A 20,854-nucleotide genomic window follows, 5' to 3' on the forward strand; every position below is an offset into this window, starting at 1 on the left:
GTCATATTTTATTGGAGAACTGGCAGCGTAAAAGTCTTTATTCTATAAAAAGCTTGTGCATTTATGAGCTCACATTTGGTTTTATTATCAGCACACACTGTCCTCTGAGGAGTATAAAGTTTCTTACAGTTTATCTTTCAGCAAAAAAGGGAAAGTCTGTGGAGTTTTGTCCTTTTAAACACCTCAGACCAACACAAATCACGTTTCAGCCCTCTTTAGACTTCAGATGAACAGATCTCTGGCATTCTTGTATAATAAGGGTGGGGAGTGATAGTTGTTTTTTGTACCCTCCCGAAATGTATTCAACCCTTTTTTAGAAGTGAAAAGGTCAGGGTTCCAGTTTGTTTTAGTTTTGGAGCTTTCTCTTGGTGGATCTGTACTTGTATGGTCACATATATGAAGTAATTCTGTGTATCTTAAACTGGCTTGTATCTAATTGTCGTGGACGACTGGCATGGAAAGGATTCTTGGTCGGTGCACACGTTATTCCAAGTGCGTACCATTTCTGAAGAGCTATAATCTTGGATGATGAATGAAGAAATTAAATGAAAAAGAAACCTTGATGTATCCCCTTCCTGCTGAATGTTCAGTTGTTAGAAAACATAAAAAATGCTGTTAATATTTTTTCATGTGAATCCAAATGTTTCGGAGCTTGTATGAGACTGTATGACGTCCCTTTGCCGTGTATTGATTAAACCTGCACATGATGTGTATGATGTTTAATAAGTTTTTTTTGTATGGCAGCAGAGAGCATTTGCCAAATTCAGTCAAAACCTTTGAATACAGCAACCAAAAGGAGAACTTCGATCATTGCCTTCGAAGTGTAGTGCATGTGTGTCTTTTTTTGACCAGATGTATTTATTGTACTGTGTGATGCATGAGTGGAAGAGCAGAAAAGATGCGGGTTGGCGGTCTTCTTGGTGTTTGTGCAACTGAAAGATATCTTTATATGGGATGCCAGAGGCATGTAGCAGGTTGCAAAAATTGTCAGACTGATCTTAGTGGCGGTTGCAGGCACCAAAGAGCTGTTATTTGGAAACGTGTAGAGCTTGCTAAAATGTGCTTCAGGTGCTTGAGCTGAGAGTTTTGGATGGAAAAGCTGTGGATGCTTGGAATGTAAATCCCATCAATTTGCTTGCTTTGATGTAAACCCCAATGTTAACGGAACCCAATCAACCTGCATCATCTCTTGAAAAATGAGTTGAAAGCTTATTTTTATTTTTGTAAGGACAGAGATATTATTGTGTAAAGGTAGACACCGAGTCGAAGAGGTGACGTGGGCAAGATCTGCCTTTAGATTTTTGCAAAAATGAGGGCTTGTTAAGTTTACAATGGCCTTAATTTGTGTAGAAGACATTGCTTCACTATTGTAGCACACAACTGAAAGTTTTGACAAATGTATTTTGCTTGGAATATTGTACTAAAGTTCTATATGTGTATAGTTTTATGAATGTATTTCTAAATCCTTACACCACAATGGAGTGCAATTTTTTTTTTGTCATCCTGTTTGCTATATTGTCTGCTTTGATGACTTTTTCCAGGGCTGTCGCCAGAGACGGCCCCCTACTTCTACTGTACTGTAATCTGTATGTCCTGTTTGTTTCCAGAGAGAACAACTCCATGTTAGAAAAGCATGAATTCCGTCTGGCGAAATGCATTTTTTTATTTATTTACATTGCCATGATGGCTTTTGAGAAAGGATTGCTGACCCCCTTCCTGCACCACTTAACTTCTCAAATTTATCTTATCGAGCTGATATTTGTACTTTGATCTAGAAAATGTTCGCAGCATGATTTCTTTAACCGTTTTCTTGTATTGAATCTCTATGGTAATATGACTATGATGATAACACGCCACAGTGATGAGACAGATACAACCCAGTTCAAAGTAAAAGGCAATCCCAAGAGATGGAACAGAATTGTCTAACAGTGCTGTATCTTAAGTAGCATGGACTTAGCCTTACATTTTCTCCAAAATACTTCTTGCAATAACCATTGGCTGTAGCCTCTACCATTGCTAGGGCTCTTTGTCACATTCTCAGTCCTTAGAGCCGCAGATGTGAAGACAGTATCAGCTGAGTTACAACGACAAGAATGATTTGAGGTTGAATGATATTTTCAAGCACTACAAGCAATTTCGACTCAACAGGGCATGCAATGCATTGTGAATATCTGCTATATTAAAGCACTCATGAGCAGCAGATTTTTTTCTTTTCTTTTTCTTTTTACTGGAAAAAGCATGAAATCCAAATGTCCGTTTACCTGAGTTACAGCTGTCAACAAGAGCTGAAGGGCACATTAGTACGCTTTTGCTTCTACTTTGTCTTTGTCCATATCTGCAAATGTCAGTAGTCACAGTACAAGTTTCTTAAGTGGCCATTTTGTCCTTTTTAGCTGTCTGTCAGACAATTTTAAGGCTGTAGTAGCACCCCTTGCCACCGTCAAGACAACCTTTATCTTATCAAACCCAGAAAAGCACAAATCACAAAATCAGAACTGACAGTATTTCTTCGAAATGAGTTAAACCTTTGTTTGAGTTAATATGAGTTAAACCAATATTTAATGTACCGCACTGATACACCCAAGCACATGTAGTACATGTAGCACATTTCGTACACTTAATGTAAAGACATTTAAAAAAGCATCTTGTAAAACTAATAAATCATTCAGCCCGGTTTAATTGGACCACTGGTGTTGGTAAGTGAGCGGTTGTCTTTTCTGAACTGGCCTTAAACTTTCCACCTAGTGTTCACAGACTAAATGGGCTAAGTGTCAACAGTCTGATGTCTGATGAAAGGATATGGTTAATGGCAAAGAAGAAAAAGGGAGCTGTAATTTTATACCTGTGCTTTGTAAATGTTTTCTATGTGCAGTATTTGATAATGTAAAACTGGTATTTTTGTGGTTTGTACGCTGCAAAATTGATTACTTACGGTGCACGTAGTTTTGTAAGAAAATAGAACCAAACTGAGGAAAAAAAATTTAAAAAATGAAAAAAACCCAACGTATTTCAGATTCAGAAGCCTGTATTTGCATGCCCTTTGACATCTGGACGCAAAGTCAATAAAGTTTATTTGAATCACAAAAATTTCTCTTGTTTATTTCAGTGATTTTTTTTCAGAGGTTGCCATGGCATCTTTGGCCAGCATCAGACAATGGAAATAAAATTTGCCACATAATCACACCTATAAGAAGAATATTGCTATTATTCATAATTGATCTAATTTCTGTAGGTTTGTGTGGAGTAGTTACAAGTACGCATGTTACCCATATCGACAGCTAAGCCAACTTAGGCCACAGAAAAGCAAATCTAAAACAACTCAAACCCAAATAATGTCATTGTGGTTGAGTAGAGGCTATTTATAGCCAGTTTAGCAACAAGTCAGTGTTCAGTGTTGCTTCAGTTATTATGTATGCTGATGACAGCCATGACAGACAAGTCTGTCAATTCATTCACAAACTATGAGATGAGATAACAGACGGAATTAATTCATAGCACATACACCCACTGACATTTGTGGAAAAACTGCAACCCAGGAATAAGCTGGGTTGCAACAAATCAGACAGCACCTGGTAAAACCTCTGCTGGTCAGTTGTCGATACCTGAGCAGCCACCATGCTTGTCGTGATGTGAAGCAAAAGAAGTTTAGTTTGGCTGAGATGGCGACAGAGCAAACAACTGTCTGACACAAAAGTTAAGCCTTTTTTTTTTTAAATTTTGTGCTCTGAGGGTGAATTTGGTGAATCTGCACAGACAAAACATTTCTAACTTCTGGATACTGTTTCTGCCACACTTTTGGAACATATGCAACAATCATGTCTCAGCTCAATTTTAATCCATGATCAACTGTTACACTGCAAAAACTCAGCCTTAAAAGTACAAAAATTAGGTAAATGTTGCTTAAAATAAGATACATTATCTGCCAACAGAACAAGAAAATTTGGCTTGTCAAGACTTCCCAAAACAAGTAAAAATACTCTTAAAACAAAAGGAATTCTCTGACATGAAAACTAAGAATTATCTTGCCTTTAAAAAAATAAGCATATTTGTACTCAATTTAAGAGTTTTAATCTTACTTAGAGTTCAGTTTTTGCAGTGTAGATCTGTCTACTGGATCGGTTTTACAAAAAAACAATTCCTGAAGTGAATCTACAAATCTGAATTTGTTTAGAAGTTTAAAACTCATGTACCTGAAGAAACTGCAAAAAAAAAAAAAAAAAAAAAAAAAAAAAAGACTTCTGCAAAAATGTGGTCAGAAATTTGCATCTCGAGAATGAAAAGTGACAAGTGTTGACTTGTAAGAAAAATACAAAGGATATAATTTAATCAAACGATATTTATTTTCTGTTTTGACAGAGACAAGTAAGTATTACATCTATACTGTTTTCATTTCATCGAGGTCGTCTAGACAAAACCAAGAGGCAAAACATGAGAAAAAAATGCAGAGCCAATATACAGATGATATTCATGAATCTTTTTTTTTTTTTAAATATATAAACATAATATACATATTCCGATAAAGAATACAATGCACAATATCTTGGTTGACAAGTACATAAAAGATACATTCGTTTATTTGCTTTCATTTCACAGAAAACATACAAAACAAAGAAAAAGGAACAGATTGCAAGCCACCTAAACTTATCTGCCCTGTATAGAGATGGATTTTGCTGCCTTTCCAGAAACACCTCATTACTCTCTGACAGATGGACTGTTGCAGTGCAGAGACGACACATAGTCGCTGGGTGATATTGCACTCTGCAGAGAAGGTGACTGCTCCTGTCACACTCCTGCCTGAACTGCTCCCAAATTAGATCAATTTAAAAGAAACATCGACTTCTGAAGGCTGTGCTGCTGGTTTATTGGCAGCTTGAAGTGGATTTTTACAAAAAAAAGATGCAGAAAGACCCAGTTTATTTACATTAATGGCTTCATGCATTTATAAGAAAGGGCGGATGTAGAGAGGACTGACAGGGGTAACTCAAACACTGAGCGGTGACAGGTTTTGGTCGCACAATCACTTTTCGCTTCAACGATGGGTTGTGGCCAAATTGTAAACGCTCCTGAATAAACCTGAAAATGCTTCAGCCTGGTCACAGTTTGCTCCTGACTACACAACTCCTGCAAAGGCTTTCAATCACAGAACATTCAAGAAATACACAAGTGCACACTGCTTGACAGGGAAAAAAAAAAAAAAAAAAGAAAGATATAACAAGAAAAATACAAACTGCAGCAGTACACAAGTGTGTGTACTCATAATGAGTCCAGCACAATCATGAACACATTGAAGACACACGTTTACTGATTTTTTTTGTGTTGGTCTTGGTCAAAGACTGATCCACATGTACAGCAGAGAGAAACATTCAGCAATCTTCAACATACAGTACGAATAATCAGAGCTAGATAAACATTTTCATGCAGGTCAGTGGAAGCTTCCGAAACAGGACCGATCTATTCCCCATCTCTTTCCTGATAACAGACATTCAACATTTTCCGAGGCCACTATTGTACAATGTAAATTCTTAACTTGAGGTGCTTATGATGTGTTAACAAAGCATGCATTTCTTTAAAGTGTCCCCACCCTTGCTGAGGCAATAACACAGTGATCTGTAAGAGCCAATACAAATGGACTGGTGTTGATTTTACTATTAATCACTAGTTAAGTGGCAATATGCGAAAAGGACACTAGAATACTGTACAGTCTCAATAAAGCTTGTATTGATCTTTGGTCTCCCAAAATCCAGTTTAGACCTTTTGTACAGTTAAAAATGAAGATTACTGATTTTAATTTAAGCCCTCTATAACTGAGATCAAGACATCATATATAAAGGTTGTTAAGGTAGGCGTTGCTTTTGTTCTAGCTTGTGATATAGTGGGAAACTAATTTAGGAACTTATCAACACTTAAAAGCAATTTACTGAATTTAAATATTTGTGGAAAAAGACATTTATGCTTTTGCCATCTACATTATGCAGATAGTTTTGGCATGTTTTGGCAAGGAAGTAACTTTAAATAGCTAAGCCACACTGACACAATAACACATGAAATTAAAGATAAAATATTGCCAGTGCATTCAGTGAAAAAGGAAAGAAGCACTGTGCAAGAAAAATGTGAAGTCGTATCAACCTTTCAGGGTTACAAACAGTTTACAGCCATTGTTCGACAAGGCTGTGAGATGTAATTTCATTTATCCCTGCAGTCTAAACAAATGCCCAGAAGTCTGGAAAATAAAATAAATAATGCAAACAAAGCAGGAAGGGCTATCAGATAGCAGAATGCTTTCTTACTGATGTTCTTCCTCAGTTCTAAAATACCACCGCACTTGCACAACTGTCATTGAAGAGGAAACAGAAGAAACTTTACCTGCATCCTCATCATAACAAAAAAACTAAACATTAAAGCAAACCGGATGATTTTGGTGGTCTGCTGAATGTCAAAGTTGGAGGTGGAACATCTTCCATCTGTGTAGCAAAGGGCTGGATGCTAAAAATCCTGAATACATTTCAAAATAAACAATAAATACATCAAGAGTTTAAGCGCAAGGAATTCCAATGTCCAACACAGTACGCATTATCAAAATATGATAGGAATATGTGGTGAGATGTTAACTTACAGACTAAAAGCCTTTTGTGGGAAAGATTCCCCCAAACAAAAGCTGAAAGACTCAGATCAGTGCACATGCCTAAGTAACCTTACAAAATATTTAATAAGAAAAAACCAAATAAAAAAATAATAAATCTATCTTGAAAACATTACAGGATTGTGTCGTCTTTACCTTTATGCCTTTTGTAAGTTTATTGTTTACTTGCTGCGCTATAGTAATGGCGGTTTGGACCATTTTGCTAGCATCTATGCAAGGGAGATTAGCCTAGCTTAGCAAACATCTTTGGTGTTTCTGTCAACTTAAACGTCTTAAATTTCTCTCAAACATGGATTTTATAACTTCAGTAAATATTTTGAGTAACAATCTCTATACGCTTGATGACTAGCTAAGTTGTAGCTCCTTCAAACATGCTTTCTACTAAAGTGTTGCAACCTTTTTTAAACTTTGTAAGCGCATAGTTTACAGAAAGGAATACTACTTATCCACTGTTGTGTTGTCTTTTGCTCATTTTTGCCTTGTTTCGGTACAGTTTGGTCATATAAAATATTAAAGCTAGGCTAACCTCAGTGCTCAGCCTGTGCTGTATGAAAAACACTAATTTTCTCCAAAACCAAAGCAGCTACTTGACACCTACTGACAGCAGAATTGTGCTATCACTCTCCCATGATGGCTAGAAACAAGAAAACAAATAGGGTCTTAACCAGTGGCCTCTAAACTTTTCAGTCTTGGTCAGAGTACTAAAATGTCCTGAAGGCAAACGCAGAAATCTGCAGAGCATGGCTATGGATATGACAGCAAGAGGAAGCATGGGCAGAGAGGAGAGAGAAAGAGAGGTAGTAGTTGTTTCTCACATCTTCTTCACACCTGCCTCCTTCTCCTCCCTTGCATCAGGAAATGTTTCATGGAAAGTCTGATCCAACGGCTTCCCCTCATTTGTGAGATGTTTTAAATTCTGAGACATACGTGATCATTTCCAGACGTGTGCCGTCATGTGTGCCGAACTCTGAGTTGCTGACCCTCCCATGTGCTGGCTGCCGTATCCCATTGTGCCGTTGGTGTTGTAAAGATTCATGCCGGCCATGTGCTGCTTCATTTGAAAAAAAAAACCCCAAAACATTTCATTACTAGCAGCACATTTATTGCTTTCAAAAACTCCCCTGCTGCAAAGCTAACGCACTCACCTGCGCAATGTTCCACTGAAGCTGTTGAGTTTGATGCGCTCCGTAAACCTGCTGGTGGGGTACGGTGGACAAACCTCCACCCTGATGCTGCGCCATCATTCCACTCTGCTGCTGTCCCATAATGCCATTCTGCTGCTGAACCATGAGTGCACTTTGCTGCTGTCCCATCATGCCCTGGGCCATCCCTGTCATGTATGGCGGTGCCACAACCCCGCTAGGCTGAGCCATGACACTCTGAGCACCTATTAGACTATTCTGCTGTCCCATCATGCAGTTCTGTTGAACTCCCATGAGACCACTCTGCTGCTGTCCCATCATAGCCATTTGTGAAGTCATCATGGTGCTTCCCAATCCACCCATCTGGGCTAAAGAATGGTATGAACCATATGGATGAGTCGGGTATCCCATCTGGTTCATGTACAGTCCTGTTGAAAACAACCACAGACATTATTTTGAGATCTAATAGTAAATAATCAAGACTAATCATGTGAATGCCCTTATATAACCCAAGAGAGCTGTGTGTAGTTCTCACCATGTGCAGCCATACTGCTGGCGTGCACTGAGGGGGTGGAAGCATACAGGGAGAGAATAGAGTCCTTGGACAGTTTCTTGACGGCTCCTTCTTCCGCTTTAGGTTTCGGATCCAGAAACAAGCTGAGGTTTTCAGGCACTGAGGCCGTCACTCTGCTCTGAGGCATGGAGCTGGTAACAGGCTGAAGGGTGGGAGCGAGGATGGACAAATTAAAGACGAAGAGAGAAGGGTGCAAGCTTACAAAACAAAAAAGGAAACAGCCCAGTTACAATTATGCTTTAAATGAGCTTCAGAGAACAGAAAATGAATCTAAATTAAATCAGAGTGAGTGGTATCTTCTTTTTAGGTCAGAATGCAGTTTTTTCTTTTACGTTAATCAGAAAAAAATATGCTAATCAAGATGGAAAAAGCTTCAAACAGTCTGGACTATGTTTCCTTGGTACAGTCAAGCAATAGTTTTAGAACTTACAGCAATTTTTAAGACATTAACAGCTTCTTATATACCATGTCATATGACTTAACTTAAAACCTAAAACTGTCATCAAGTTGAAGCTGTTCTGCTTAAGAGAATGGGGTAAAAGTCAATAAAGCTAATTGTCTTGGACTGATATATAGTTATATAGTTATTAAGCGCAAATAGAAAAAACAAATATGTTTTGTAGACAGAAAACAGAGCTTCTTTATTTTAATTTGAAAATAAAAATCATGTTTAAAAAAAAAGAACAAAAAAACAATAATGTCTTGAGGGTCTCAGTAAGATCAATTCATTATAGGTCACTGTTGGCATTAGACATGAATTTTCACAGGAAGACGCCACATTTGAGACTTCAAAAACAAAACCAGAGGGTGACATCACAGAGGTTAGTCTGTGCCATGTTATGCAGGCAGAAATTTATGTAAAGTTTATAAACTATCACACAGCTCCACTGATTTAAACAAAAAGCCTGGAGACAGCAGAGAGACGGTATAGAGTGTGTGCAGTGTGCGATCCACTACCGTGGTTTTTGTAGAGGAAGCAGAAGAGGGGGCTGGGAGAGAGTTGAAGAGATCCAGTGCAGAGTGTGCCAGAGCTGCATTAGACACCACTGGGCTCTCATTACTGTCTGGAACACATCCTCCACCATTAGACACCGCAGGGCTTGGAGCTGGGGCATCTAATGGAGAGTAGATGGAGGAACGGTAATGATTATAACTTTCTGCATTATCAATCAGCCATTTTGGAATCAAGTTATTTGATCAAAACTCATATTTTAAACCATAATGTAGATGCCTATCGTTTCTATTTTAAGGTGCAGATACGCAACACATAAGTAGATCTCTCTGTATGCTAAAGTAGTAAACTGTAGTAATGACAATGCATTTTAAACGAGTGGAAGTGCATTCGTGAAGTTAAAGAGATACAATACCTAATCCAAGCAGGTCTGTGACGGACTGGGAATCTGTCTTCGGGCTGATGTCTTTTTTCTGAGAAAATCAATACAGTTAATGCAACATTTCTGCATCAAAAAATGGGCTTGAATCCAGAAACATTTTTCTTGAACTCCCTGGCGGTGAAATGACTGACACTCAAGAAGAAAAAAGCTACACCCAGTTTTCTTTGGTGGTCTTAATGAAGTATGTCACCTTCACCTCACTGGTGACATTCCCTTTCCTCCTCCAAATTTACCCTCACCCAGTAATCTCATCCCAGTGCTGTCCTAATCTACTCTGCAGCAGTTAAATATTAAAAATTAAACAAATAAAGGATAACATTATGTCAGTGCTACTAACTCTGATGTAAAGTATGTGAACATGGAAAGATGACCTACCAATTTCATCTTCTCAAATATTACAGGCTCCTTGGGGATGTTGTCACAACTCTTTTCTTTCTGTACAGAGAAAAACTCATGATTTTTCTGGTTGAGCATGAGGACATTAAAGCTGAATGGGTATTAGGTAAAAATCTTTTATCTGTTTATGTACGCTCACCCTGAGCATTTGGATGTCAATAACCTTATCCATGTATTTCTTCTTATCATACTTGTCCCTGATGAAGATCTCTGCAGCCTGATCTGTCTCCGGACGCTGAAAACACTCAGGTAAAAAAGCCTCATAGAGACGTTTGGCCTTGGCATTTCCCATCTCCTGCACACACTGAGGTTCGCAACATGAAACGGGAAACACAAATAACATCATGAGACATGTCCACAATGCTGCTAAAAATAGTAATGCAAATAAGACAACAGTTTTATGCTATGGTCTTGTTATTTTACATTCTCAACATAATTGTGCAGCCAACTCTATAATATTATTAAAAAAGGCTTTGAAAGAGGAAAAAGGGGGATTGTGTCTTAACAATGGACTGCAAGAAGCTAACAGGAAATTATGTTGTGATGAAATATAATTAAATTTTTTAGCATATATTCAGTGATATTTTTAAATAAAGTACACATTATGTATTGTTATTAACAGAATATGAATGTAAAGTGGAGTAAAAATTTTAGCTGATAAGCAGTTTGCAGAGATTCATGGTCTAGAAAGATGCCTGAGTTGCTAATGCTAATAATGACAAAGCATGCTAACCCATTCGAAGCTACAATAATTAACAATGGTTCAAAGAAATGGCGAATCACTGTTTATGCTTTATTTTGTTTATGCTGTAAAAATCCCATCTATAAAGAAAAGAAAGTGCTGAAATGAAATGTCCCAATCCCTTTTATATGGACTGCTATCAAATTGCATGCTCTCTGGCAAAGAGCACCATGACATGTATCCTAAATATGAAGTCAAAGCTAGCTGCTGCTTAGGTTAGCATAGCATAGAATAAAGCACAAAAATAAGAACAGATGATTTGCTATTATCAGATTTATTTCTGGTAAATTTTACATTTAATCCTACCAGTTCAGACTAAGATGGAAATCGGGGCAGAACAATTATAACTATTGTTGCCTGATGACTTAAGTTTTCAAGTGTTTGAAGTTCAAGGGATTGGGTTTGTTGCTCTGAAGTTTTACAGTCAAGACTTCTGACCTGGACCTGCTCCTGTGTCCACTGATCCAAGTTTACAGACTTGACCTTGGAGATGTGGACCCCCAGATTTCGATGAATGCCAGCGCAGCGGATACAAATAAAGATACCCAAATTCCAGGATGCCCATCTTGGACCTGGAAGAGACAGAACAAGGATACACGTGATATTTACAGGAGAGCGTGTACAGAGGGGGCAATGAAAGGAGGTAATGAGATTATGTAGCGGTGTAGCAGGATGGCAGATTACGTGGGTGATACAACTTGGCAGGGAGGACCGAAGAAATTATGAGAAAAACTCTATTATTACACCAGAATTAATCAGAGACATGCCTGAAACCTTAATTTTGAGTTTGAATTCAGAGGGGAACAGATCTAATCTTGTGTAAATCGTACAGTGTCCTGACACATAATAGGATCCAATACAAGAGTTAGCCTACATAACTGAGACTGAGAGGAGAGAGGGGGAGTATGATAAGACACACACATACATCGACAACCCATCAGACACACTCAGAGCCCGGGTACCTGCAGGGATGATTACTCATTTGGTCATGAGCCTGTGTGTGGGAGCAATGTTATCTGAACAAGTCATTTTGTCCATCTTACAGCCATATGTGTATAAATGGATCCATCTGATGTTTGTATCACCTTCTCAGTCCTGCATACAGCATATATAAACTGAATATAGTGCTTTTGTGTCTGTGATTCCTTCTTCTATAAGCAGAGCTGTCAAGATCATTCCTGAACACACAACTCAGAGAAGGGATGCAAAAACACTTCTTAAAAAAAATAAATTATGCAAGCATCTTTCTTCAAAGAGTACATTCAGCTTCAAAGAGAATACTTGGATTCTCTTCCTTCGTCTCTCTCATTTCATCCCTCCTGTGTTTTTGCCTCCACCTCTTCCTGTCCCCCTTTAGCCTGCAAATCACTCTGCTGCATTGTGGCCCTAACACCACTAGATGGAAGAACAGCTTTTGATTTGGATTATTTTTCTTCTCCTGTTGGCCGAATTCAGCCCACAGCGTGTAAGAAAAGGGCATTCTATGCAAATGAAAAGGGAAGTGTATATTTAGAAGGGAGAAAAAAACATGCAAAACCTTTGTCTTTGAGGCAGCTGTGGAAACAATGTGTTTGGGTGCAGAGTCAAAGAACAGCTTCTTGTCTTCTCTGCATCCTGAACTTTAAAAGCAATTCTCTTAAGAGCCAACCACTGGACTTTGTTACTTTTTATTTTTATAGAGTTGCAAGCTTAACTGAGAGTTACTTTTTCAATTTAGTAAATGTTAACAAACCTGAAGAGAGACAAAACCACAGGGTCATCAGACAGCCCACGTCCACCTATCAGCCTGACCGTCTAGCTGCAGCATTAGCTGCTGTGCAGGCTAATAATAGTAGATTACTTTGCAAAGCCTGCTTAACCGCTGTAAACACTGGCACTGACACAGAGAAACACAGAGAATGCCAATTGAACTCCCCATACACAGGAATTAGTTTGTCTTTTAGCATTCTCTTCCTAATAACCACACACCCACCCCATGCTCCCCCAGCCATTTCTTATCTCATTAATTCACACCATCACTGCTCCTCTCGTCTCTCCACTCCCTTGTTTGTCCATATCTTTGTCACACAGTTGCATTTATCATTTTTCAACTAGATTCTCCACTATTTCTTTTTGTCCAGGCTGAAAAATTTATGTTAAATTTGGCTCAGATGGTCTGCAGATAAAGCTACAACTGTTCTCACAGATAAACCCCTGATACATACGTGCATACCAGCGAGCGTTTCACATTCGAAGGCCTGATCTCCAGGGAAGCGTTGCAGAGGAATGGCTGACATGATGTAAACTTTATTTACAGCATTTTGAGAGGTTATGGACAACACTTCAGATTTTATACTGGGTACTGTAATAGGTAGCAGGCTGTGTTTGTACAAAGATTAGAGATAATGTTAGAGATGTGGTGAATGTCGAGCTTTTATACATTTTAACTTATTATTTCCTGATATGTATTCATGAACAGTATGACAATGACAGTATACTAGGACAATGACAATGTGCACTGGTGGAAAGGTACTGTCATTGGTGAAGGGTACATACAAGTTTTAGAGTGACATATACTCCCAACTAGATGGCATGTTTTCCAGGGAAAGTCTTGCATAATTTAGCAACACAACACTAACCAGAAAACTACATTTATTGCAATAAAATGGCTTAATACTCAAAAGGCATTTTTACATGGACACAAGTATTTTTTTTATTAAGTTTCTAATCAGAAGAAAAATGTCTCCTGTTAACATACCATTTAAAAAATTCAGATCTGTTTGTGTGTATATATGCGTGTATCCATGTACAGCTGTGTGAGAGGAAATTCACAGGTTTGTTTTATTATGCATGTTTTTTTATCTTCTTGTAACCCTACAAAGCACTTAGCGTTGCTGTTTGGTATGACAAAAGTGCTTTATAAATGTTATTTGTGCCCTTCAGTTCATACACATTTATAGAATATTGCTTAATGAACATGTTCCCCTTGCCCCTTGGCGCGGAAATCAAGATAATCTAACATTTTTCATTAAACAGTAAAACTTTTCTTTCTTCCACTGTGAATAAAAATATATGTTCATCAACGTTGCTGATGACTTCATTCCATTTTTAATTCATGTTTTACATGGTGCCCCAATACTTCTGGAACTGGACCTGCAGATAGTCAGGCTACTACATTCAATATTCATGTTCCTGATTCCTGTGATGGACGGTGCATAAAAGAGAAGGCATAGAATATAGCTACATGTTAGAGGGAACATGTTAGCAAGATAAAATGAAAATTCAGATTCACCGAGCTGCAACCATAACTTGAGATTTTTGTTTTTTTGTGCTACCATCAGCACTGCGGTTAAAATATATTTACAGAAAGTTAAAAAAAAAAAAGTAGCCCTACTGTCCATGCACGTGAAAGAGCTGTCAGGTGAATAAAATAAAGATTTAAAAAGACCTTTATAGTGAATCACAATTGTGCCTCTTTTTTTTTTTTTTTTCCACTTTAATCATTGCAGTACTTCAGTGAAAACCCATTACAGAGTAAGTCTGTCCAGTTCCTGTGCACACCTCCAGGTACTTTTAACAGTTATAAGTGGAAGAGAGTAGGAGGAACAGATGTCTAAAAAAAGGAAGGAGATTGAGCACACACTCATAAAATAACTGGCCTTGCAGTGTAGACTGATGTAACTGTATAGTTTATGTTGTCAAAGAACAAATATAAATGCTCTAATTAGTTTTTGAATCAGCGAATGGTGGACTTTAGCGCGTTGATGACCTGCTGCTGTGTGCACGTGGGTGCACAAACACAGATTCCCTGATTGGACATGAAAATTCAGAAACAAACGTAGAACTTTTTAGCATCGTCATTTTCTATGGGTGTGTTTTAACCAGCGCCTTCGAGCAAAACTCACAAGTTACAAAAAAACATTTGTGCATGCACACACCCAAAGACTTACACACACACACACACACTAAAGCACGAACAGGTGGATGTGGCTCATTAGCTTAGATCCCACAAGGATAAATGGTGCTCTCTGCAAGCACCAAGTTAATCCCACAGAGCTGCAGTCATCAGTGGATCCTACACCCTCCTCCACCACCATACAAACACACACACACTCATGAACACACTTCTCCCGTCCTCTTGCTGTGCGGCAGAAAAAAACCAAGCCAGAATCCCTAAAGCCACCCGGCGACCCAGTCCCAGTCTGAATGAGGCAGATGGACCCTTATTGATAATTTACTGACAAACTCCCACCATCTGTGTTACCATGTCAGCCATGACTGTGACAGTGCAGGTGAGGCTGAACAAGATCACACATCAAAAGATTTGGGAAACACTCCTGTAAGGGCTGAAAGGGTCTCGCTCGTTCTTTTCTGGCTTCACCTGTTACACCTGTGAATCATGTGAATTCACAAAATATATAGTATGGATTTGCTGGATGTCACTCATTGAAAAAAAGTGTGTGTGTGTGTGTGGTGGAGGTGGTGGTTGGGGGGGAGGGGGTAATAAACAGCAAATCTCCTTTGGGGTCCTGCTGCCTTCTGATTGGATAAGATTAAAGGGCTTGAGGGCAACATGGGCGAAAGGCTAGTGGAAGGAGGAAGCACAACATAGCCAGGTGATATCACTATGGCAACCAGTGTGTGCATAAGCACTAGTGCAAAGAAGACAATAAAACAACAAAAAAAAAAAGATACGCTTTGATGTGGGCTGAAGCACTCACTCACACACACACACACACACACACACACACACACACACACACACACACACACACACACACACACACACACACAAAGCTTCTTTAGACTGACGCCAGAGGTGGAAGTGGCGGCTGCATTATGCACCTGCTTCTCAACCTCAGTCTATTCATCATTTCCTGGCAGGACTGAATGTTTACAGTAGAAGTGTCACTTAAAGTGGAAGTGGTTAAGAACACATGATGGGGATATGAAAGAGACACAGTTGGGACGTTACCCTTCCCAACTGCCACTGCTTATTGTAACAAGACTCTGTGATATTCAGTGTAAAACATAACAATGTTTCTTGTTTGTCTTTCATTCACGTGCTTGTGTACAGTGATTAAAAAAAAAAAAAAAAAAGCACAGCAGCAAAAGTGCAGTCAAGGAACAGAAACTGAAGAAGAAAGATCAGATGGGGCGATTGTCTGATAGAGCTTTTTATTTATGTGTGTGTGTTTTTATATGCTGGTGTAAACACATTTTGAGCTTTATAAATCACACCAGTTCCTCTACAATCACCCAAGAGGATAAACACACAGCACGGTATATCAAGGCAAACACGATTAGACCCAACGTCATGGCGAGCCATATGGCTGGAAGCCTGACACAAGGAAGGACTAAACGCACTTGAGGCAGCGCGTGTGAGTACATGTGTGCTCTTAGAGAGAGAGAGAGAGAGAGAGGGAGAGAGAAAAACGTGCTGCTGAGCGAAGGTAAAATACCTGCCTGACACCAGGAGCACTTAGCATCAACTTGCTCATCAGCAGTTTCAGTACCAAAAGAGGGAAAAGAGATTCATACGCGATTGTTCATCAAGTCTGCAGCCTTGTTGTTTAGTGTTGCACTTTCACCCACTATGTTGAAGTTGATGATAATAACAAATCACTAAATAATAGAAGGAAATAGTCAGTTTAATTTATTTTCAGATATTTAGCATCCTTTTCATGTATGTGTTCAGCTATTTCTCCCCTCAGCCCCTAATCTCATCTGCAGTCTAATTAGACCAATCTGTTGCTGGTCGCGACCAGTCACGCCAATCAAAACCAGTCATGCCTGACAAGTTTAAGGATGTGAGAAAAAGAGAAATCAAACATGAGCAGTGATTAAGACAAGTTGAACGGCTTAAAACGGCCTTCCCTTGTCTGCATTTCCTCGATTAAAATTCCAAAAGTGATGAACGTCTTATCGTGCGCGCAGTTTCTGACAATAATGAAGTCCTAGAACAATCAAGTGTGTGGATAAGCTGCAGTCTGATCACATCACGCTCTTTTGAGATGACTTTGCCTGAAGTACATAATCATCATCGTCTGCTACAGCTCTATTCATATCTCATTAAGTAGATCATCCCAAGGCAATATAAAAAGGAACAAAAGCTTGTGTTGTACACTCCGTCAGCCATCGTGATCAAGTGACCTCAACGATTTAAATCTAGCTAAACGTTGGAGATCACATGGCATATTTAAAAAGAACAAACTTTGTTGTCGTCTACAGTCTCCTGATGTTCTGCGTCGTTGTTTTTGTGCTGAAATCCAACAAAAACACATCAAGGAAAGTCTGCAGAGTAGCTAACATTGAAGGGTACCAAACATTCCCTTATGCAGGATCCAATTCAGGATGATTCATTCATTCATTAATGCCAGATCACAAACTCCTGCTGCTCATCATTAACAAATGATCAAGCCACTTTTATTCATATCGACTCATACCTAATAGATCATAAGTCCATAATTAATTGATGCGGTGAGAAACTGGCTTGGATTTTAACTACGTGACACAAAATGATCTTCAAATGCTCAATAAATACAAACAGTTACAAAAAACACATTAATTCCTGTCTGAAATAGCTAAATGAGGTAATTAAGTTGATCTTGTTTAATGCTAAGGGCATGACAATAAAGACAACTGGTCCAGTTTCAGAGTTAGAATGACTGTAAATCCACAGACATGTCTGATAAAGGCCACATGAATGTTGACATTACATCATCAGTTTCTTAGCGAATGTCTTGAGTCACCTCATAGTTTCTTTATGTTTTGTTGCAAAGACCAAGACTTCTGCTAATCTTTTAAAGTGATCATGGATTTCCAAGCTTTCTGGAGGTATTCTTTGTAAAGTCAGCTACTTTTTTCACCCATTTTCAGCCCATGTGTCCATGTATGTGACCCTTGTCAGTGGAATTTGTTACTTGTTAGTATAAAAAAGGCACATGATGAAAGGGATGAGCCACTGTTGGGAACTTAGCAAAGAAGATATTTGAAAATGTAAGCATTGACCATACCGTTAACAAAAGAAAATGTCCATTCTGGCATAATCGCTCAGTAAGACCTGCTGCCAACGGTTTCCAGTCCGGTTTTTGTGTCATCCCATACCTTCTTTAAAAACGGCTTCTCAACAGCAACTCTACAATGGAAACCATTTCTGATGGAGCTTCCCGTTAACATGGACCAATTTAAGGATCAGATGCTTCTTTAAGATTTTGGTTTGTAGGATTTCTTCTCCTTTTGTCGTGGAAATCTTTCCGACACTGTTCATCCACAGCAGTTTATTTTTTTTTAGACATGTTGCTTCTTCTTTTGTAAACATTTGTCCAGTCTCTGCTTGTATTTTAAAGAGAAACTGCACACCATACTGAGACATTCCACGTGCTAAGTTACTAGCTCTAATGTGGGGAATCACCTTGCTGGTGCAAAAATTACATTAAATGCCAATTTTGTTATCTTTGCCGTTTTTTGTCAATGCAACTAAAGAAATGGAAGCATATCTTTGCAACAGGCTGCTAAAAAATAATAAGAAACTTCCTAAAGTCTGCAGAACTATCTCTCCCTCAGCTTAGAAAGTGAGTTTAAATAAATTGCCTGACTCATTAGAGGCTCAAGCTTCTCAATATATGAATTTTATGAAGAATGAAGTGAAATATTTAAGACACAACTGTAGACACACTTATCTTTTTACACTGTTTTTTAAGCCTGGATTTGCTCTGGTGTATTTGTCTTATATTGTCTATTTAACTGTTGCTTGATGCTTTTACTGTTGATTTATTTTATTTACTTGTACTACACTTTGGTTACCTTGTGGTATTTGAAAGTGCTCTATAAATAAAGTTTTGATTGACTAACTGACACAGAGATAATTTCATCTGTATTTTATGTGATTTGAGGCTCATAAACAAACACAGATGAGGAAGTAAAAAGAGACCCAGAGAGAACAAGAGGGTGACGATGGCCTTCGTCAAAATGAATAAAAAGCCAAACTGAGTGGGGGCACTGACACGAAGGTTAGCTTGAAGAAGAGGTCAAACTGTTTATTTGCTGCATGACCTTCAAGTTTGTTTTGACATACTGGCAGTAAACATAACACTGTTTTGATCCATTAATTTAGACAAAATACCATCAAATCACGTTGATTTCAAATCAATCACTCTTCAGTCATGAAGCAGAAGTCATCGTGGTCTTGCATCATAAATCTGCAAGTCAACACATCTGCAATGAGGATTATATATGTTGTAACGGGATTTGGGTTTTTTTTTAAATTTTTTTTTTACCATCTTGTAACCTACTGAAAGTTTCTCATGAATATAAAGTTACATAAAAAGTTGCTCCGTGATATCATTCAAACATTTTGCTTTTAGAGTCCCAGTGCGTCTCCGATCATGACAGCTTGCGGTGTTTTAACATGAGCTGTGGGCGTTCACTGCCCACATTAAATAACAAGCCGCTTTGCTGCTGAAGCATGTGTCTGACAAGACGAGTTGTCACGACATAATTTCATCTACACACTAATGGCATGCTTTAAGAACAGCACACGTATTAAAAGGCTCATGCACTTATATATGAATGGCCGGCTCAATGGCACAAAAAAGTTGTACAAAAAATCCATACATATTGAACAAAAACTGTCCTTTACATACAAGAAAACAAGAATAAATAACTATAACATAAGATAGGACTTTTGCAGAGTAAGTTTTGTTGATTTGGTCTCCAGTGTTGTGTGTTTGCTACCAAAACACCAGTGTTTATCCACCAGTATGGCAGAACAAGTTCAGCTAAAACCTGATGGCACAGGTCAAAGCTTCCTTGAGGTGATACAGACTGAAGGGGCCGACATCCAAAACTTATATACCACTCCAGAAAATCACCTAAATAAGTAGGATTACATGTCACCTGACAGCTGCAGCCCGACACTATGAGTGCAGAACAATGCAATGTGAGGAAGATTTCCCTGGGTGCACTCAGCCTGCTGGAACAGTCTGTTCAGGGCGACTCAAAGTCAGCACAGGTGTCTCCATCTCTATCTGTCCGCCTGCACTGCAGTTTCCAGATAGTGATTCAGAAGCCCAAAAAGGTCTTGTAAAGATGCCAAAATTTGGAGTCATTTTCACTTTATTTTATACTATTAACAAAGCACCTCTTAAATAAGGAGCGTTGCAACTAAATCACTATCTTGCAGCTATCAGGTCGTCTTAAACATCTCAGTGCTTGAGGTATCTTAACATGATGTAACTGCATGCCATGCTTCTGCCTTTTGAGAATGTGCCCCCCCCTTCCAGTCTCCTCTTGCACCATAGTACAGCGTAATTGGTCGAGGGCTGGTGTGTGTGTGTGTGTGTGTGTGTGTGTGTGTGTGTGCATTGCCGCATATCCTAGAGTAGTAATTGGTCCGGAAGGTGAACTAACAAACTGGCCATTTGCAGGCATCAACAGGATGAAGCAGGGAAACACGATGCTGACAATCACCCACCTTTAGATTCGCAGTCAGCGCAGAATTTGTTCTCCTCCAGAGCCAGTAAAGAGTTGAGGACCGCCTGATACCTATCAACGTCTTTCACAGATTTGCCCGTCATCACTGCACTATAGCCCACCTCCTCCACAGCCTCCTCCACAGTCAGCGCCGACAACTGTCAGACAGCTTTGCACTTCACAAAATGAAAGCAATGTGAGCAGACTGGGTGACGCGAACAGCTTCCTCCTCCTCGTCGTTCTCCTCCTCCTCCTCCTCCTCCTCCTTCTCCTCCTCGACGGGGAGCGCAGTGAGTTTGTTTTACCACGATGGGATGAAAGCCTTTCAGCCAACCAGCATGCGGGTTATTCAAGGCGCGTGTACCCCGATCAGGACGCAGCGCGCAGAAAAACACCATGTGATTTCCAGGAGTCAAAACGCACTGACGACTTTGAGCACATCTGTAACCCACCACTGAGTGTTGCTACAGCAGCTCCCCACTATCGCTTTTACACACGCGCGCGCACGAACAC

General features: G+C 39.1%; 1 protein-coding gene across 1 annotated transcript; it reads right to left on the reverse strand.

Annotated features, from left to right (window-relative positions):
* Positions 1-7,571: 7,571 nt before the first annotated feature.
* Positions 7,572-20,445, reverse strand: smap2 (small ArfGAP2; the record flags this gene model as incomplete). The annotated part of the gene is made up of 9 exons (XM_079258372.1): positions 7,572-7,688; positions 7,786-8,210; positions 8,318-8,498; positions 9,314-9,471; positions 9,724-9,781; positions 10,126-10,185; positions 10,286-10,450; positions 11,327-11,460; positions 20,343-20,445. 9 exons carry the CDS (start codon positions 20,443-20,445, stop codon positions 7,572-7,574), a joined length of 1,401 nt encoding a protein of 466 aa, XP_079114498.1.
* Positions 20,446-20,854: the final 409 nt, after the last annotated feature.

This window comes from Telmatherina bonti (assembly GCF_933228915.1).
Source record: "Telmatherina bonti genome assembly, chromosome: 19".
Classification (NCBI taxonomy): Eukaryota; Metazoa; Chordata; class Actinopteri; order Atheriniformes; family Telmatherinidae; genus Telmatherina; species Telmatherina bonti.